Here is a 21,610-nt window from a genome sequence, read left to right on the forward strand (position 1 = left end):
AACAGGAGCCGTTTAGGATGCGCTCCCTGCGCCGGCCTTAAGCCTCCTCTCCTGCTTTCTAAGTGGACAGGGAGAGCCCTGCGTCTCACGGCCACGGCGGGGCGGGGGGAGGTCGGACGCCAAGGAAGACGGCACCTCCCCGGGTCTGGCCGGTAAGAGATCTGGGGGACACGGCGGCAGAGGGGTGGGCGTTGCAAAATGATATAAAAATAGCTCTTATTGCCCCCCCTGAGGGCAGTTAGCAAAAAAACATTGTTCCTCCTACACTCTGGACCCCAAAATGTGCTACCAGAACACCCCCAAAACGGCTGCATCTCCCTTTGGGGTCAAGGGCCGGACCTTTAGGCTTCCAGAAGAAATTAAATAAGCTGGCCCTTCCCCCAGCAAACAAAGGAGCCGCAAGCTCACTCCAGAAGGCATAGAAAGATGCAAGACTTGGGGGAGAGGGAGGCAGCAGGGACAGAGACCCCCCCCCCCCCCCATGCTCGCTCGCTCCCCTGCATCCACTCACATGCCCACCACCCTCCAGCAGCTTTTATTCCTCTGCATCTAAGCTGCCCCCCACGCCCTCTTCCTAGGAAGCAGGGTAAGCTGTGCCCTCACCTTCACGGCGATGATGTGGCCGGTCTTCTTGAACCTCATCTTCCAGACCTGCCCACAGGTGCCGCTGCCGATCTCCCCCAGGTTCTCCAGGTCACCGATCTCCGCCTGATGCCGCTGCGGAGAAGCACAGGCAGGCTCAGCGGGTCGTAGCAGGGGACCCACCCTACCAATCCCAGTGCAACCCAAAAGATATATAGATTAAGGAGGAGAGGCCTCTGCGCCTTCTTGCTGGGTTTCTTAAGAGTTCCACCATGAATAGCCCAGATCCCGGGGATTGCATACAGCCCGGCCACTACCGCACAAAGCCGTCCGTCTCCAATGTGTGTGGGATAAAGCAGAGGATGGAAATAAAGAACTGGGAAACCCGTGGCAACTTTTGCAGAAACCTGAACACAGCCCCAGTTACAACCCAACAACCGAAGGCATGGGTGAAATGGCTGGACCATGTTGGTCTTTATCTGCCATCATATACTATGCAAGTCCAACAGGACAGAAGTGACGTCTGGAGGGGACGCGTGTGCACAAGAGCCCATGGGACCAAATCTAGCGTGGAAGCCATAGAACCCAGGCCTGGGGCACTGCCATTTGTAACGAATGAGTCACCCGAGCCTGCCGCTTCACCGCTCTCTCCAAGGTGAGAAACACCCTGCCAGTCTGGGTATCCAACCGCACCCCCAGATGCTCCAATGACTGGGATGGCGCTAAATGACTCTTGGCCAGAGACCGCGACAGCTCCATGACCCATCGAATCGACCGACAGCATTCCACGTCCAACTTTGCCCTTATGAGCCAGCTGCGAAGATCAGGGGGAAATCAAAACGTCTTCCCAACTCAGAGCTGCTGCCACCACCACCCTCACCTTTGTGAACGTGCGCGGCGCCGTCACCAGCCTGAGCAGAAGAGCCTGAAACTGGAAATACTGCCCTAGCGCCATGAACCACAGAAAACCTGATGCTCTGCTCGTGTAAGGATATGCAGATAGGACTCCATCGGATCCAGCGCTGCCAGAAACTCTCCTCCCCGGACCGCTATCACAGTCTGCAACGTCTCCATACGAAAACCCGTAACACGCAGGGCCAAACGGACCATTTGGAGATCTAGAATGGGCAGAAAGGTGCCCTCTTTCTTGGGAACTACGAAGTAAATTGAATACCTCCCCCCTGCTCCCGTTCCATTGGCGGCACAGACACAATCGCATCGCAACGTAACCCGAACTGCTTCTTGCTCGCTTCGGGATGCACAGTGGGGACGCCATGAAGACCTCTCGGATTGGATGCTGTCTCTTATCACCTCCAGGACACGCTGGTCCCATGTGATCTTGTTCACTCCTGGTAAAAACGGGACAATCTTCCACCGACCGCTTGCACGGTCGAGTGGACCGGCCTAGCATCAACGTGAAGACTTTCCACCTCTGGTCCCCTGACCGGAAGCGTCTGTCCATCCGACTGTCTATGGGAGCCCCGAAAGCCCTGCTGCTTTCCCTGAGCCTTGGTTCTGACCTGAAGCCTCCACATGTCCCGAAAACGGGAACGGGGTGAAGGACGTCTTGGAAGTCCTCTGGCAACCCGTTCCCCTTAGACTCTAAGTGCTTCATCAGCTGTTCCAGACTCTCTCAGAACAGCTTCCCCTTAAAAGGGAGGTTGCAGAGCTGCAGACTCATTACGCCACCACGGAACTCATGCTCCTGGCAGACAACCGAACCAAATCACACTGAGCGACCACCACACAGGCCACCCCAGCTTCCAATCGTGCCACCTAATGGGCATTGCCTGCCAGGTGAGCCTCCTGCATCAAACTACCGCAGATTTCAGCTTGTAGAGTCAAGGCCTGAGCATACTTCAGCACGGCAGACCCCGCCATTGGATGCTCGTCTTCTTGGTCACTGTGGAGACTGAAGCATCTTCTTGGGCAATGGAAAACAGCCTTTGGTGGCCCCTGGGAAAACTGCCTTAATGAAATAAACCACCTTCTCACCAACCTACACCTTGCACTCAGTACAGCTAAAACGGAGCTCATTTGCATCTCCACTCACAATAACACAGCACCCCTCCGATGCATAATGCCCGCAACCTTGGCGTAATTATAGATAACCAAATGAACCTAAAAAAAGTCATCTATTCCATGTCATTAAAAAACTGAAACCCCTCCTTCACCCCCATGATTTCCGCACAGTGCTTCAAGACACAATCTTCTCAAAAATAGACTACTGCAACGCCTTGCTCCTAGGCCTCCCCGCATCAACCCTTAAGCCACTCCAATTGCTCCAAAATGCCGCCGCCAGAATCCTAACTAGCACCCGTAAATCAGAACACATCACCCCACTCCCAATTTCCTTCTGAATTTCTTCCAAGATACACAAAACCTTACCCACATGTAGCATAGCATACGCTTCACCACGCCGAATCGCCCTACACTACACATGCCCTCTCCCAAAACAGTCTGTCGTAAATCTACAAAAGAGCGAGCACTGTCTATTGCCGGACCGTCCCTCTGGAACACCTTGCCCTTAGACCTTCATCTAGAGCCATCCACCCAAAAAAATCCTAAAGACATGGCTCTTTAAACAAGCGTTCCTGGAATAACTCCTCCAGTTACAATAAGGCCGTCTACATGCCCAAAGAATCTCTCTCCCCGACCCAATAATATTATGTATATGCCCCCTCCCTCCCCTTAATGTTATACATATGCTCCCCCCTCTCTCTACTCCTTGCACCAATTACATTTTATTTATTACGGCCCAATTCCTCCCATACCTTACCCCCTCCTACGATAATCTTTGTACATGCCCAACCTCCCCCTCCCTAATGCATTTAATGCCTTGTATATACTTAAATAATCTTCTCCACCTTCCCATATCAAGTTCTCTGTAAACTGTTCTATTACCCCCCCTCCAAGTTACTGCTCATTGTTCACTGCACATTGTTTCAAGTTCTTTGTAAACCGATATGATGTGCCCACGAATATCGGTATAAAAAAATAAGTCGTAAGTCCACCCAGAACCAGGTCCACTCCCATTATCGAACTCCTCCTGGGTGACCTTAACACCTAACCCCTCCAGGACCTGCGGAATAAGAGGCCGCAACTCCTCCTTCAGAAACAGCCGGACAACCCTCAGGTCAGCCCCTTCCGTAGCCTAGATCTCCTCTGGATCACCCTCTGCAGGATCAACTCTCTTTGCTAGACTTTTCTTGATCAACTTGCAATCCCAGAAATAAATCTGTAATCCCATCAATCACATCTGAGGGCTGAAGACAAGGGCCCCGGGACATCAGGAGGAGGGGTAGAGTTAGGGACAGCTCAAAGGTGGTTCCTTCCTCTCTTCTATACCCGCTTTCAGACACCGGAGGCTTGCTCCTCTAGTTCCTTTTTAGGCTTATTCTCCATTTCCATCAGACCCCGTCTCAAGCGTGGAGTCTCCTGGCTCTATGACCATGCTGCTGCGCTCACTTCCTCTCTACATGCCCACAGCGTGCGGAAGAGCCGAATATTCTGCTGGTATGGCTATACCACCACCCATGGGGGCGCCAATCTGTCCTGGCAGGGAGAACTGCCAAGTCTGTTCAGTTCCCTACTCACCTTCGTCTGTACACAACAAATAACCACCTCCAAAAGCAGAGAAGCCTCCTTTTGCTGAAGCTTGGATTGGTGCCTGGGAGGCTAAGCTGTGGGATCTGGGCTCTTTTAGGTGGTTATGGCCAGAGGAACTTCGGCTTTCCTCCCACATCACATACCTGCCCTCCAATAGTGAGGTAGCCCGTCTGCTTCATGATTTCCTGTAACTTCTGGTCTATCTCGATACTACAGAGGGAGAGAAATGGAGAAATCTCGTTTATAACTTTATTTACATAAACGAGTCACGCAGAGACAGAAGAAAAGGGACCCTGCAGTATCCATTATACCAATAGTGAACCAATAGGAAAATACAAGAAAAAGCATCCAGATTCCTGTAAACCCATTTTCTCTCACAAAGAACAGCAAATCTTCTTGATTACTATAAATGTCAATTGTTTTTTTCCCCATTGGGAACTGCCAGAGAAATCTTTTCAGCGCTGTACAAACTCAGAGCTGGATGGTCAGTATAAGCTTTGTGCCCAGGGCTTGGGGAAGGAGGAGGAGGAGATGTGCGCAAGCCAACGACAGCGGCACGGGCCCTGCTTCCTACCACCGCCTCCAGGCAGACATTACTGGACCCTGAGGGGAAGGGACCGGAAGCCCAACCTTTTCCCAGCCCTACAAAAGCTGCAGCACCTGGGAGGCATTTTCCTCTCTCGGCTCTGAGCAGGGAACCTGGTCCCAGCTAGAGAGAATCCCATGGCAGCTGAAGGCCGCCGGGCCCACCAGTGGCTCCGTCACCCTGCCTCTAGGGAACAATGCAGGTGCAGCTGGCACCTACTGGACCACTATTTGGGGGTCTGCGGGCAGTTAACAAGAAATGCCCAACTTCTGGCACACAGAAAACGGTTTCCGATTCAGAACTCCGGTGGTGACTGCGCACTCCCTCCTAAATTCAAAGACTTTCTCAGTTCTTGAACTCACCTCTCTATACTCCTCTGCACGTAGAAGGGGGAGGGCTGGGGCAGACTGAGCATGGTCCGGGGACGGGGCGGGTGAGCGGGATGCTGGGGGGAGCTCTCGGAAGACGACGCCCGGCTCCCGCCATCGTTTGCCAGTGGAAGCTGCAACGCTACAGAGGAGAAAAGAAAAAGAGGGAAAAACAAAACACCAAAAAACACAGATACAAAAGATCCAGCGCGCCCTCTGTGACGTGCAGCCAAAACCGTGCTCGACTCCCCCTCCCTCGCTGCTCTCACCAACATGAAGGATTACGCACCTGCCAAACCACCCAGACCGCGATTTGGTTAGAAAGCTTTTTGGGAAATACATGCAAGCGCCACGCGAGTTTCCCTTATTTGCCAAACGCCACGCTCTGGTTAATTGTGTCCATTCCATTAGTGTGGGCCATGGCTTTCCTTCCCCAGACACATGAGAGGGGGAGGGGGCGAGCGTTAAATCACGTGAGAACCACACACGGGTCTGCTTTTCTGGATTACCCACACGGATGCACAAAACGTAGCCGCTGAATGGTCTTTACTGGCACCCGGAAGGTCAGACCAGGGACACCCGAGATTAGGCTCTCACCTGTACACAGCTTAGGGCTGGACCTGTACCCCAGCTGCTCATGCCAGGTCTGAGCCTGCTCTAATTTTGGAGGGCAATTCTGGTGAAAACTGGCTATAAAATACAATACTGCCTTGAGAAACATCCACCCCCCTCCCACTGCCTAACAGCCTGTGCCAGCCCCATGCTGGGCATTCATAGCGTTAGGGGCTCACCCGGGTCAGTCCCTCTTCACAATCAGCAGACTGACAGACATGCAATAGATTTCACATTCATGACAAGAGGATTCTCTGCGTCTCGTTTGTGAGAAATGCTAATTTACTTTATAGTTGGTGGCAACAGGTTCAACTCTGAAGAGGGACTGGTGAGCCAGGCAAATTATACTCGCTAGTCATACCAGAGACAGCAAAATGGAAGAAACCATTGTTAGAAGCCACTGCTACATGAGAACTGCCCTACTGGGTCAGGCCGAGGGTCCTGTTTCCAGCCGTGGACAGATCCCATGCTGCAAACGCCCAGGGATAAGTGGTGGCTTTTACCAAGTCCATCTGGTTAATATCAAACAGTTTATGGACTTGTCCAAACTTTTTTAAACCCAGCTATGCTACCTGCCTTTATCAATGAATTCCTGAGCTTGATTGTGCATTGAGTGAAAAAATGTTTTCTCCAATTTGTTTTAAATGTGCTACCTGCTAACTTCATGGAGTGTCCTCTAATTTTAAAAATGTTTTTTGAAAGAGTGAATAACCGATTCGCATTTACCTGTTCTATTCCACTCATGAGTTTAGAGGCCCTGTATCACATTCCCCCTCAGCCTTCTTCTCCAAAAACTTTATAGGGAAGCAGTTCCACCCCTTTATCATTTCTCTGCACCTTTTCTTGATCAGCTACATCTCTGTCCACAGATTACCCCCTTAACCAGAAGACTCTGCCCTGCCCTTGGCTTTTAACATAAAAGAAGCACTGAAAGGTAAGAGGGGGTGATGAAGTCATATTTTGAGGAGGGGCAGGAAGCACTACAGGATTTGGGCTCAGAGACTTTTCCCAGCATTTTGTTCAGAGAGAATCTGAATTGCCTAGGGAAGGAGGAGGAGAATAGAGAGGGCACCAAAAGGACACTGGTTCCCCAACGTCTTGATACCAGCCTACCTGCCTAGTTCTGCAGAGGGGAAAACCGCTCACCTTCGGTTCCCCCTCAGATGAGATACGCTCCCTTTCCTTCATGCTCTCAGTTAGGCCGCTGGTAGCTCAGTGACACTGGATTTTTTGAGTTTTCGGCCAGCATCCAGGGGTCTGTTCCCAGACTTGGGAACCTTTTCAAAACCCACTAGCTAGCATCTTATTGCCCTCTCTTTCAAAATAAAGTAAGTGAGCCATGCGCCCGGCCCCTCCACTCTGAAGCCTGCATGCTACGCTTTTAGCCAAATGCTTGGTCATGCAGCTAGCGGCCCAGACACACCATGGTGAACCACCATCCAAGGAATCATGCCGCAGCAAACGCTCAGTCTCTCCAGCATCTGCTCACGTGGGGGACACAAAAATAGAAGGGTGGGGACAGGCGAAGAGTGAAGGCAAAGCTTAGAAAACAAAACCAAGAACTAAACTAAATAAAGGAAAGCCAGAGACTGAACAAGAGAGCAGGTGAGATTGCACCACGGATCTGCGTGCACTGCCGGAGAGAGACAATTCCACCCTCACCCTGCCCGGAGCAGCGCCAATACCGACCTTTAAATACAGCGAGACGGACTGCCTGGAGCACAGCCAGAAAGTGCAGAGCGCCAGCATTGGGCTCAGAAGCACCGACGTTCATGCTGCCCTTTGGAGAACACCTCCGCGGGGGGGGGGGGGCAGATCTCCACAGCTGGATCGTGGAAAGAAGAGACCCTCTGGCCTGAAGAGTAGGGAACGCGCAAGTCCGAGCTGGAAAACGACGCTTCTCTACGATTCCATCTCCCTGAAACATCCTGCGATTTTGCTATACCTGGTAATATGCTTGGAAAGCATTTGGGGAAACCCTTACATGAAGCAGGGCATACGGTATCAGACTGCATTAACAACTGCCATTCTTTTTCTTAAAACTTTCTTTTAGTGCACTGTAGTAATGCATTAGAGGATGCACCTATAAGATCCAAGCACTTCTCTTCCTCCTACTCGAGGCTTCTAACAAAGAAAAAAACACCAATTCTTAGGCTATCCCTTGGGGTTCTCTCTAAAAAGCTGGCAGGTAAAAAAAAAAAAAAAAAAAAGGTTGCCAACCTTCAGGTCACCCAGAGCACGCCGTCTCTCCTCTCAGAGACCAAACTCATCGACTAACCAGAACCCACAGCCTCCGGTTCCATATAAGCCAGGACTCCGAAGAGACAACAGGAGCTGAACGAGAAGTCCAATGCCAGCTCCGCAACCCACTGCTAGGGCACAGCAGGCTCAGGTTGACAGGCTATAAAAACAACTGCTAGGGAATGCCGGACAGTATCCACCGCAGCTCTCAGTCACCAGAGAATCCCTGTACCGCAGCAGTCTAAGGAGGTGGCGGCAGGAGAGTACGGAGCCCCCGGGCCACTGTAAAACCAAACTGCCTGGAGCTGCAGAGCTCAACTCTGCCAACAGAAGCTCCTCATTCATTTTGCTGTATGGCATTGGATGCTGTCACCCAAAGGAGAGGAGAAATTATAATGAAGAGTCAATATCTGACTACCTGGCTATCACAACGGAACAAAAACACTGGTACAGCTGAACTCCCTCCTGCTCCAACACACAGAGTTTTGTGCACTAACACAGACCAGGGCACCAGTGGCACATGGCAACTTCCTCCTGCTCCGAGGGCACTAGAGTCTCTAGGTGCAGTGTCACTTTCAGTTACTGAAACAGATTCAGAACTGTCTGACAGAAGCAGCAGGCCACACTGTTTCAAAGAACCTAGCTGGATAGGTGTCCTTTAAGGATGGAAGAACACAAAATGAGACCTGAAGAAAACAGAGTAAGATCACAGGGATGCTAGAAATTACGCTGGGCAAGGTTATGAAAATGGAGAGAGCTTAGACCCATACCAGTCCTTTACAGGAAGAAACACAACCCAGCTGGAGACAGGTGTCCAACAAGGCTGCATGAAGGGCTCCAGCAGAATCACAGAAGTGCTTCCAGGCCTCCCAAAGACATGTTCTGCTGCACATATTTCAATTTACAATTTTTTCTCTCTTGCATTCCTTAGGTAGTATGGTAGCCTACGATACCAAGATATTTCTGCAGCAATGAGATGGGTTGGGTACAGCAATCCTGGGAGAGGAATCTGCACACAGCTCAGCTCATCACTTTCCTTATGCTCCACCCAAATCTCTGCTGTGTGTCAAAACACAGAAGGAAGTGATGAACCGATGGAGTCAGGAAGTCTGGAAGAGCCATGCCAACCCCTCCCAGGGAAATAAAAGTTCTGCTGGAGTGCAGTCAAACAAACAGAATTGAGAAAGCGAAACTATGTCTCTAGGTCCCAGGCATGTATTTATCTCTGCTTGCCTGCATCCTTGGGAGAGGCCACATTCACAACAGGGTAGCACATTGCATCACACAGAATGGGATCAAGCAGCATGCAATATCATTTGACACATCATAAGGAACCCAAGGTCAATCGGATCCATTCAAAACAAGGCAACAGGTGTTCTCTTGTAAGTACACGTGTCCCCTTCACTCCCTCTCTGCTGTCCTTGAACTAAACAGAGCATTGCTTAGGTGCCCTAGCTTATCCTAACATGCCCACTTTTTCCTTAAAACACAACAAAAGCAAGAAAACTTCCACTTGGAAATAACTTGAGACAAAATACTCTATCATAAAATAAATGAATAAAAATAAAGACAACCACCCAAATTTTTTATAGTTATATTCCACTTGAATGGTAACAATTCTTGATATGAAGTTGGTCCCTAAGATTGACAACATAGATACTCAAGGGTGATGGTGGCAGATTTCAAGAAGAGAAGAGCGTACACACACATACAAGTACAGGAGCAACGCATACACACAATGGTAATATATGGTGAAAGAAGCGTTGGTGAAGCAGAAATGCAAGCAGCAATGATTTAAAAAAAGAAAAAAAAAGTTCTGGTACCTGCTCGTTGAGATGGAGCGGGAGCAGGGCTTAGAGTGATCACAATAACTGGATTGGGAAAAGAAAAATAAAAAAACAAAACAGAATAAATCACAACATAAACCTCGACATCTTAAAAAAAAAATAAAAAAAATTCAAGATTTAAAATCATATCCACAGGACAGAGGGGAAGATGAGAATAGTAAGAGTCCACGGGGAGGGAGATTGGGGGCAGGGGAGATGAGAAAAAAAAGAATGAGATGGACCGGATGCTGAAGGTACTTGGAAAATCATCTCACCGCACTGAGCAACCCCAAATTGCTAAATAACTTCACCTCTTGCAATCCCAAGAATACACCCAATGTCTACAACTCCGGTTGCCTAAACAGGGTCAGGAAATCAGTGGATGGGATGCTGAGAAACAGGGCTGGTTCCCCTCCCTACAACAGAAAGTGGCAATCAGCCTTCAGAAGCCCCCTAATCCTGTCTGGGACTCCTATCAGTCTGAAACCCCATGTAGAGGGCGAGAGCCTGTGAGCATGTGCAGACTGCTGCCACTGTTTTCCACTTGGGAGAAACATGGAAGCAGAGCAGATGTTTGCCAGAAGAAAGTCCACTATTTTGTTTTGGTCATCATGTAGGCTCCTATGAATTTTCAAGTCATACCGATTAGAAGTTTGGGAAGCCTACAATCTCTTTCACGTGTACCCACTCCTCTTTCCTTCTTACACAGATACACGCCAATGGGCTCAGCTCACAAACTCACTTGCACTGATGACCCAAATGGCTGCAAGGAGCTCTAGCGAGGTTTAGAAAGTCACTTGGGGAGGGAAGGTGTATTTGTTTCTTTTTTAAAGCTTGCACAGCAGTGACAGCTTGCTCAGCTTTAGGCAGTATCTTTATGAGATGTACGGCACCGAGAGGACTGGGAATCAGATCATCTCTGTTCTAACCCTGGGTCTTATGCTTTGTAAAGTCAACTTTCCGGTCTAAGTTTACCCAAATGCCTGGGTCCCAGACCAGTATCATTGTTTTAAAACTGTAAATGTGACTGTGGCATCCTGTGAGCTTGGACGGGCAGGGACTACCCCAGTACCACAGGCCGGGTGTCATCTCTTTTTCACTGCTAGGTCAATGCAGCAGGGCAGGCAGTACGGTCCAGGGACCGAATCCATCTTTTGATAACTTTAGAACTGCAGTGACACTCAGTCGGTTATCAGTGCTTATGACTGACTTTATGTACACAGGAGAGCTTATCAGTCAGGAATGTTAAGAGTTAAGTTTCACCAGGACAAGTATGCAGGGAGTTGAATGCCAAGTTCATCTTGAAAAGATTTTCAAGCCAATGCACGACTGTGTGGGGAAAATAAAAAATAAAAAAAAAAAGGATTCCCCTACGTAACGATGGCCTCAACCACCCACAAATTCTGCAAGTACAGCCTCAGTGCACAGCTTTTAAAAAACAAACTAATGAAAAGAAAGACCGAGAGCCTTTATCTGATCATGTTTACCTTTAGCAAGAGGAACCCAGGTTATATTCAGCACAGTTACACAATGCCAGGAACTTCACCTTTAGATACCTGATCTCTTGGTTTCAACACCCCACTGTCCCCATTCAGTGTAGTCTACAATATTACCAACGAAAAGGAAATTCATCTTCAAATGACTGGGACAACCCTAAGAAACATCCAAGCTACAGATTTCAGACCAAGCAACCTTTCCCTACTTCATACCTACCAAACAAACCATTCTGGAATTAGTGCTGCTGCTTCATGAGGAAACTGCAAGCTAGGAATCCCCAGCCCCAGGAATCTACTGCCAGGTTATGTTCCAGGAACAAGCTAGGCAAGCGACAGCCTGGAATCCAATGGGTTCTCTGTCTGTGGCTGGAACTTCCTATCCACATTCACTCTTCCCCTGGTTCTGGCCATTTCTGAAACCAACATCCTCAAAGATGTTACAACAGCTTTCCTCTGAATACGCCACCCCATCTCCATTTTTGGAGCACTCTCTCATTCTGGCCCATCTTGCTAAAGCTTTTCGCTAGGCCTCTCCCTTTACTGTTGGGAAAAAAAAAACTGTCACCAAGAATCCACTTTCTATAGAATTGGAAAAATCTGGAATGTACCTTAGTGGTCACCTTGAACTGGGATCCTCAAAAGTTTAAATTAAGACACAGATTTCTACTAAGTCTGAGCAAAATCACCTCTTGGTGTAATGTGGTCAACTCACTTTAAGCCCCCTTTGCCATTCGTGAAAATATACTGCCTGTCATAGCCTCCTCTTCTTTGGCTCTCGTTGGACACATGGACAAAAGAAACTGGGAACGCTGTAACACTGATCCTCAAAAGAATCACAGGTCAACACCTCATCATGAGGTGCAAAAGAACGAATACAGTAAAAACAGCTGGACTTGGGGAGGGCCACATTAAAGCAGGCATACATCAGCTTTTAATCCTAAAAAGAACACTGAAGAGGGAATGACATCTACTAGTGCAAAGGACAGAGGAAACGGGAAGAAGGCCAAAAGCGAAGGAAACAGTCCCGAGCCAGGTAAGCCGAGATTTGAAGTAAACCAGTCAGTACTGCTGTCTGAATGCATCTCGAGGCTACCAGGAGTTGCTTTGGTTCCACACACAGCTTGAGTGTAATGCCAAACATTTGATACCCCCTCCACCCCCCCGTGTACTGGCAAACACTCACTTTTAAGTCTATTTGTGTTACAGGCATAACCACAGACAAGATGGCAGTGTCAGTCACATTACACCAAACTCTAGTACCCAGTTAAAAGGAAACTAACTCAAGGGTAAAGAAACTGTTTACAGACTGAAGTGCCCTTTCTGAGATAAGCAAGTTCCCTGTTAACACAACTTGGGAGAAAACCTTGTGTGTGTAGACCCTAACGTCTCCAGCAATGTCTTCTCCAAAGCAGGTAGACATGCTACATTTCCACTGTGAACAGGTCTCTAACATCTACAAAGGGCTTCCAAAAATGTGACCCACATTATGGCACACGAGCCACCCTCAGCTCTAAAGATGTGCCCTCTGAAGCCTAACATACACACTGAACACCTCAATACAATATCCCTTTGTCTAAATGCCCATGGTATATGCCTTTATCTAAACACCCATGCCCCTCATGGAAACCATGCAGTCTAAAGAGCCAGAGGCACTGCATATCACCCAACCTTTTTTGGTGGAACACCGTTATTGCAACACAACCCGTGCCACTGAAAGGGTGGGCAGGAATGTCTCATCTCATGGGAAGCCACTAGCTCACGAATGGGTACACGTCCGTCGAGCCTGGAGGAGGCCACCAAGAAAATGCATCTGCACTACAACATACCGAGACTGTGTGCACGCAACCCATAAACAGTTTACTGCCTTCATGAAGCAAACAAAACACGGTGCACGATACAAAAGCTCAGATCAAGCTTCAGGTTTGGACTGAGGTGGATGGGCATTGAGCAGAGACAACATCACTAGTACTATGCCCACAAATAAAACAAACTACACAGCCACTGCAATATGTACTATGAAGAAATAAGACATCTTTTCAGACACCACAATACTTAATATTACACCAGTGACTCTATAACACTGGGTACTAGAGACCTAACCTTAGGATTAGTAAATGCAAATGTGCCCACTCTGCATGATGCCAATCACCTTCACATTTACTGCAAAAAAGGTTCACAATTATGATCAGAGAAAGCACTGAATACAATAAAAGAGCACCTATGATCCAAAAGGATCAGCACTGCTCTACATAACAGGTGCACAAGAAAACTGTGTTTCTAATATCAAGGAAACATCTTTACACATCACCATTTTCTTCATTAGCACTACCTTTGACTTAAAAATTAAGTATCTTCCTAGGTCATCCTAAAGACTTGCTGGAGGAAAGAGGGCAGATTCAAAGAGAAAACCAGACTAGTAAAAAAACATGATGCCTCTTTAAAACATCTCAAGAAGAAAGGGGGAGATATTAAATCAGTCTTTAAAGGTATAGTCTTTTCTTCACTGCTTATGGCCTTGTGCATAGACAAAAAAATTTCAACAATACCTGGCATATAATAATTTTCTCAACAATTACATCACCAACAGCAGAAAAAAAAAAAGAGCTTTTTAAATCAGATTTCCGATACACATCGATTTTCAAACAAGTATCCATGGAGACCATCAAAACCAACATTATGCAAAGGGAGAGATAGGGCATTGCATTTGGCTACAGTCCTGGTCTCATCCTAGTAGCAGTCTTCATTCTCAGAATGTAGCATCGCCCCAATATATGGACTGAATAGAGATTATAACTTGTCAATCTCGATAGTGGGGGGGGGGGGAGACTGTTATGTATAAAGGATCAGTCACCATAAGACGATCCCCGATGACAGCAGGCAGTGAAACTTCGTGCCCATATCTGACCATTCAATGGGTAAATCGGTTTTTATATACTTGGGCCGCTGACTCTTGGAATACAGACACCTAATGGCATGGCAAGACGGCCAGAAGCCTAGTCACTGCCATCCCACAGGGGGGGGGGGGGGGGGCGCAATTCTCACCCGAGGATCCAAGCCTTCCTGCTTTATTTGTACCAAACGCACACAGGCTGGCAGCACTCCCCTTTTAAGGGCGGCTTTTATTTACTTAAAGCACGCATAAAAGCTGCTCTTAGGGAAGCGCTATGTAAGGGAGCAGCCACTGCTCCCTTACATAGCGCTTCGAAATGATTTGCAATGCAGAACAACGAATAATAAATAGGTTTCTGTCAGCTGGACTCGCCAGTGGCCAGGGTAAAACGGGAAAGGCAGGAAATCAATGATCGAACTGATATAACACGGGAGGGAAAGCAGCAACAATCCCCCGCCTCCGCCAAAGAACCCAAGTCCCCTAAATACCATGATGGGGGGGGGGGGGGTGGAGAATACTTTGAATGGGTCTTCGGATCCCTCTCCCACCCCATCCTCTGATGGGCTCTCTCTCTCTCTCCACTGGGTTTCCATGCTGTACTTATTTGTCTCGCCATGAACTGTCGGGGGGAAAGTGGGCAACAAACTCCATAAACCGATCTGCCCGATTAAAGTAAAACGTCACTTCTGCCCCTGAAGCCTTGGTATTCCCCCCCCTTCGCAGGCCCTGATCTCTCTCCCCCCCCCTCCTTCCTCCTCCAGGCCCAGGCCTCCCGCGGCTCCTCCTCCTTCCTTACTGGGCCGGGGTCTCTGCGGGCTGATCTCCAGGTTGAGGTCGATCCTGCGCCGGGCCTCCCGATTCTCCTGCTTCAGCTTCGCCTCCAGGCGGGAGAGTTTCTGCTCCAGCGAGGACGCCGCCATCTTGCCGCTTGCCGCCCGTCAAACCGACGCCGCCGCGCACTGATAAACAAACAGAGCACAGCGCCTGCGTACACCGAGCCGCCCGCGAGGACGCACCCGCCGCGCGCGCGCGCCTGCGCGGAGCCGGCGCCCGGCGCGCGCGCTCCACGCCCAGCCCCCGCGCGCGCGCACGCGCCTGCGCACGCGTCGCCGCCCGCCCCGTCGCGCTGTCGACCGTTGCGGCCCGCGCACATCGAGCTCCGGTATGGCCTTTCGGAAGAGTGCGGCTGCGGTTGCGGGGGGGGGGCCTTAGGGAGCGAGGCTGAATTCCCTTCTGCAAAAGGGATTGGCCAAGAACAGTTCTGTAGCCGCTCTCTGAGGGACCCCGCCCCCCGGCTATCAGCGAAGGTCCGTGCATGCGCAGTCGCAGAATCATCTGGTTGTCACTATATGTCCCATGCGTGTTCACTGTGTATCTCCTGAAGGCAAGCCCCAGCCCCTCCCCGTGCTGCTCTGGGGAAGCAACAGTCACCTGCACACAGAGAGAGCAGGAAGCGAGCCTGTGGTTAGGACCTGTTCTCCAGGTGATGCCCTGTCCTCTCCCCACCAGGGATGGGTTACATCAGCTGTTGATTCCAGCCTTTTGTAGCTTGCCTGCCTGTGCAAAGGTGGCAGACGGCTGTCCTGATGCACCTGGGCGCCAGTGGCATAGGAATGCATGGGAGGGAGGTTCTGAAAGACTCAGGCTCCTAGGTAGAAAGCTGCAATGCATTCACCGGAATGCACAGGAGCCCCCGGAGGCAGGCAGAGCTCTGCAGTCTCCATGCATGGACGAGACCATAATGCGGGGAAGAGGGCTGTGGTTTGGTTAAGAACTGGGCAACGTTTTGGGGAAGGGGGGCCTATTTCAAAAGGATGGACCTCATCTTGTCTAGGATGAAAATAGGCTGCTAGCCCTAACTTCTATTTATTTATTTGATTTATATTCTGCTTTTCCACACTTCAAAGTGGATTACATTGAAAAAGAGAGAGAGCAGCTTTTAAATTAGAACATGGGGGAAAGGTAACAGTGGTTCAGCAGCACATGGTTTGGAGGGAGGTATTTTCAAAGGATTCTAAAAATACAGGGGTGCTAGAGCATCCTGAGAGTTTCCAATAAAAGCAAAAATAGCCCATGTGCCTATAAGTAAAGAACAGGTTGAATTAAAGATTCAAAATTATCCCTAATTGCTAGGAAAGTTGTATATACAAATAAAAAACACACCTTGAAAGTAAGATGGAAGGGTTAGAATGTATGGCGCTGAATGAAGAGTAGACATAATTGGCATTTCAGAGACCTGGTGGAAGGACCATAACAAATGGGACAGTGCTATACCAGCATACAAATCACATCACATTGATAGGGTAGATCAACTTAGTTGGGGGGAGGGGTATGATGCGGTATTTTATGTTAGGGATAGCATAGAGTCCAACAGGATAAAGATCTTGCAGGAGACTAAATGCACAACAGAATCCTTAGGAGGAAATTCCATGTGTGATGGGGATATAGTATAACGGTGGGGATATTCTGCCATACACCTGGACAAAATGAATAGATTTATTTGTACATGAAATGGTAACAGGCAAGCTAATAAATTTGACAGCACAGTAATAATATGAGATTTCAAATATCCCAATATTGACTGTAAATTTGGCATGAGGTCCTGCCGTGTTTTTGTGACCTGAATTGGCCAATGTACGTGGTATAAAAGTAATTTTAAATAAATAAACACGCAGATCGTAGCAGTTCACAGACACAAATCCTAACGTACAATCAAATGCAATTCATAAATTTTAATATTTATATTATTTATATTATTCTTCTGCAAGCTCTGCCTGAGAATCCTACTCTGCACTCAGCAGTTCATCGAAGGCCTGCTTGAAGCGCCACGTTTTTAAAATATTTTTTTTAAATCCCTTCAGGTCAGGTGTGAGTTGTAGCTTTATCGGACATTCTGTTCCACAGTACGGGACCTGCTGCAGAGATTGTTCTGTCCCTGGACCTCTCCTAGGTGTGCCTGCTGGATTGATGGCACGCTCAGGAGGACCTTTGTTTGCGGGGCGTAGGCTGCGTTGCGGAGAGTATACATGCAATCTGGTACCAAGTCACAGGGAATCATTATTGTGAATTTGGTGAACTAAAGGTTAATACTTTGTACTGTGTACTATATCGAATTGGTAACCAATGAAGGTTAACTAAGACGGGAGTGATGTGGTCATATTTTAGTTTTCCAGCCAGCACTTAGTGAATTTTTATGACTAGACGTCAATTGTTTTGTGATTGTTTTATTTGTAATACTTTGTGACTGTTTTATTTGTACATTGTCTGGAGTACTGATAGAGGTGATTTATAAATCCTAATAAAGATAAGGAAAGAATTCAGCAGCAGTTGAAGGGGTCTGATTGTGTTAGCAGGTAAACCTAACAGTACTCTAGACCTGCAGAGATCATCATTTGCAGGACTAGTCTGAAATCTTCAAATTCAAGAAAAGGTTTTAACCTTCTTAACATTATGAATCTGTGATATTCTGATCTAATCGGTTTACGGATATGGGTTTTCATGGTGAGACCTGCGTCGGTACCAGACACCCAAGATCACGGACTACGTTAGAAACCAGAATTTCTTGATTATCAAATTGAAAATTGGGAATATTGTTAGACGGAGAACGTTTAGAGATTATAATTATACTTGTCTTCCCTCCCGAATAATGGTGGGTTTCTTTCGTCTGTTTGATGGCTTGGGGGGGGGGGGGGGGGGGGATAAACATGGCTAGCCACCCTCACAGGTAATCTCATTTGTCGACGGCTGGGAATAGGAGTGCCACTGCCGCTATGGGCCAACTTTGGTGGTTGGGGGGGATGAGCACTGCCAGCCACCCCCACAGGTTGCTGTTTCAGTTCTTTGGTGGCTGGCGAGATGAGCTCTACCAGCTGCTTCTGTCACAAGCCACCTCTTTTTTTTTTTTTTTGGTGGCTGGATGAGCTCGAGTCTCCTCATCCTTTAATCTTCAGTTTTAAAAATGGTGGGCTGGCACTCCCTGATTGCTGTCCTGGTGGCCCAACAGTTTTCAAAACTTCCGGTGGTGCCTTAAAATCCGCAGTGGAAAAAGATTCCTGGTCAAGTGACCCAGCAGACGATCACCACTGCTAGTTCCCATACTTAATCCTCCAAGCTTTGTAATAGCCTAGACGGCTACCAAACCTACATGCCGATTCAATAAACTCCGCGGGAGAGCCGGCACTCCGAGGCGAGCGCCCGCTCTCCCGACGCGCGCCCAGGGACCTCTCCTGGGCATGCGATTCTGTATTTAAATTAGGGCCCGCGCTAATAAGGAGGCGCTAGGGACACTAGCGCGTCCCTAGCGCCTCCTTATTGGCGGAAGCGGCGGCTGTCAGCGGGTTTGACAACTGACAATTTTCCCGGCGTCGATTGTCGAATCCGCTGACAGCCATGGGTTTGGAAAACGGACGCCGGCAAAATTGAGCGTCTGTTTTCCAACCCGCGGGCTGCGGGCAGAGTTTTTAAAATTTTTTATTTTTGGGACCTCCGACTTAATATCGCCATGATATTAAGTCAGAGGGTGCACAGAAAAGCAGATTTTTCTGCTTTTCTGTGCACCTTTCCTGGTGTTGTCCCTGATTAATGCCTGCCCTTGGAGGTCATTTGAATGCGACTACATTAGTATTCACTAGCTAGAAATAGCTTTCTCGCATCAGCAGATTGCACTGTAATCCACTGTGGCATGTTAGGCTGTCGGATCTTTATTTTTCTTGGTTTTCTCTGCTTTGCATTGGCCTCCTCCTTTTGTTCAGTGCTGCATTAATTCCCATAATTAGTTTGGTTGTCACCTGTTATAGTAGCAAATTATTCTAAGCACCGCTCAGTTTTAAATCTCATTTTACAAGATATGGTAGCAGGTTATGAGCCCACTACCATTCAGGATAGGCCAAAACACAATGCAACCCCCCCCCCCCCCTCCCAAAAACTGCACGCTCTGACTTACAGAGAAGAGCAAAGTGCGAGGTTAAGAGGTCACAGCCCAGCCAACTGCAAAGACTCATGGCAAGACAGTCAGTAATAAGTTTGCAGTGGCAACATTGAATTAATCTATTTATTTATGTATTTATTTTAAAACAGGAACTATCAGCTTTGGGAATTCAAGCTAGAAATGCTGCTGCATAAGATGATCTGTGGGATGTTCTAAGCAGAGGCAGCCCAGTGGGGAATCCAGCAGAATGTGATTGCAAAGATCAGCAAGCAAAAGCAGCCATAAGCCCTGCCAGCGGAGAGTAATCAGCCTTCCAAATAAGAACAGAGGACGCAGTTAAAGGTAAGTGGAGTGCAATACAGACCTTGCACAAGCATTCATATCTAAACATTAAAATTAATATTATCTGTGCATACTGCATCAGATGGACAGGAAGTGCACGAACATGCGAGCGCCGTGGTTGAGATTGTGGAACAGTGGTGCAGAGCTGGAGATGAGCTACGAGACGATCACATAGCAGCGTTATTACTATGCGGTCTCCCAGAGTCGTATGGTGCCTTCATCAATGCACTTGAGGCCGGACCAGAATCAAAACTAACGTTTGAATGATTCGTGGGCAAACTAAAGGGACAAACATGGCAGAAAATAAAATAAGGGAGGGAAAAAAACAATGTAAAGAATTCAAAAGGGACTCTGGGATCTTGCTCTTGTGCGGGCTCCCACCACGGACGGGACGAATGCACGCTTAATACAGGCCAATTAGTCAGCAACACGGCGATCAATCAATGATGCCTTCATCCTGCCGTGGCGATTTTATTTTTTCATTTGTTTTAAAAGGAAGAGCGCACAATAAACTGACATTGAAAAATTAAATGCAAAGATTAACAGAAGATACCATTTAAAGCGACTCCTCAAGATATAATGAATTTGCTGCTAATGTGGTTTGCTAAACGACAAGGATCACTGTGACAGATTTTTCATATTCTTTTTTATTGTGTATTTCTTTTTTTTCTGATTGTCAGTAAGAAACCTTTGAAAGTGCTGCTTTAGCAGGGTCGCGGCTTCGCCCAGATCAACTTGAAGAGGCCCAATTCAGTCTCCTCGCTATAACCCCCCCCCCCCTCCCCGCCCCTCGACTGCGTGCATGGAGTTTTTTTTGTACTCCTGATCCCCCCCCCCCCCTAAGAAAAGTGAAAACAGCAGGGGGGGTGGGGGTAAAACCAGGACTGGATCTGCCTCTCAACTGGCCTGGGTGAAGTGGTGACGGCGACTGCCTCAGTTAATTATTTCTCCGGTACTATCAGCCATAGGCCTAGCAATGCTCTAACAATGAGAAACAGTAGTGGCTGTACACATAAGAGACAGTCTGGCTGTACACATAAGTGGCTGTACACATAAGAGACAGTCCCTGCTTTGTAGAGCTTACAATCCAGTCAAAGCTCATAGACAGCTGAGTAGTTTGTATTGAGGTTTACGGGGGGGGATGAGGGAATTATTTTGAAAACTTGTTATTTTTGGAGCCTTGCAATTGGATTACTGTTTTCTTCGTTCTTGTGCTGTCATTTGTGAAGTTGTCGGGCCGGATACATTTTATGGACCGTTTGTGCTGGTTCGATAAAAACTTAAATTACGAAAAAGAACCGCTTCTCCCTCGGAAGCTGCAAGGTTGAGGGGGTGGCAGCAGCGGCTGAGCGGAGCCCTCGGGGGGGGGGGGGGGGGGGGGGGGGGGGGGGGGGGGGGAACTTATATTTTGTTTACACCACTGCTTGTCAATGCAGTGCATTAGCTAGACACACTATAAAAACCTCAACAATTATTTGCCAGGCTCCACCGTGAGAGCAGTGCAAACAGAGAGGTGTAAAGGAAAGGCCCGCGGGCCTAAAGAAAGCGACAGGTTAATTACTCGAGGCAGGATGGGGGACGTGATCTGGAGGGGGCGTGCAGGGACGGGCACAGACTAGCTCCTGGCTGGCATCGGTACGCTCTGATCCAGGCGAGAGGCCAAGGGGAAGTGATCAGCGGCACAGATTAGATTTCCAGGGCTACACACGGATGCGGATGCAAATCAGGTGGAGCCGCAGGTGACTCGAGCGATAGGGAAGAGGAAATAAGGCGGCTGGGCGTGCAAGCAGACAAGGGATGGAGGCTTAAATCCCCTTTCCCGGCGCGGCAGAGAGGAATGCCCGGCATGAGGGAGGGGGGGAATAGGCCTGAAGTGGGCGAGAACCTCCTAACCCGTCAGCTTCCTCCTTCAGCTTCAGTGCTAGGATGAAACGTGGAGTCTCAGGGTGGATGAGGACCTCGAGCTCCATTCGGTCTCTTGCCCCAACGCCTTCCTTTTGCCAAGACCCCCAGTTGATTCCTGGTTCTCGGGGATTCCTCCGTGCTTATCTCCGTGGGGGGGGCCTGCGAGTAGAGGATCCCACCAGCTCTGGAGCGGGGGGGGGGGGGGGAAAGCGGCAGGTCCCATGCT

General features: G+C 48.6%; 1 protein-coding gene and 1 long non-coding RNA gene across 4 annotated transcripts in view; one reads left to right on the forward strand and one right to left on the reverse strand.

The window, feature by feature from the left end:
• The window catches only part of MAP2K7 (mitogen-activated protein kinase kinase 7), a 28,653-nt gene extending 13,450 nt beyond the window's left edge, over nt 1–15,203 (reverse strand). For 2 of the 3 annotated variants that reach the window (XM_029584589.1, XM_029584587.1), the window contains exons 1-4: nt 15,007–15,203; nt 5,140–5,287; nt 4,335–4,401; nt 604–717 (exon numbers count right to left, since the gene is read on the reverse strand). In XM_029584589.1, coding sequence (XP_029440449.1) covers nt 604–717; nt 4,335–4,401; nt 5,140–5,287; nt 15,007–15,130 — 453 coding nt within the window. In that variant the 5' untranslated portion in view covers nt 15,131–15,203. Of the gene's footprint in view, nt 1–603; nt 718–4,334; nt 4,402–5,139; nt 5,288–9,821; nt 9,870–15,006 lie in introns of all 3 variants that reach the window. The other variant, XM_029584588.1, reaches the window with a different exon arrangement.
• Nucleotides 15,204–15,299: 96 nt separating this feature from the next.
• LOC115081204 overlaps nt 15,300–21,610 on the forward strand; it is a 40,086-nt gene continuing 33,775 nt past the window's right edge. The window contains exons 1-2 of the long non-coding RNA XR_003853747.1: nt 15,300–15,372; nt 19,287–19,479. This is a non-coding gene — a long non-coding RNA (uncharacterized LOC115081204). The remainder of the gene's footprint in view (nt 15,373–19,286; nt 19,480–21,610) is intronic.

This window comes from Rhinatrema bivittatum, chromosome 19 (genome assembly GCF_901001135.1).
Source record: "Rhinatrema bivittatum chromosome 19, aRhiBiv1.1, whole genome shotgun sequence".
Classification (NCBI taxonomy): Eukaryota; Metazoa; Chordata; class Amphibia; order Gymnophiona; family Rhinatrematidae; genus Rhinatrema; species Rhinatrema bivittatum.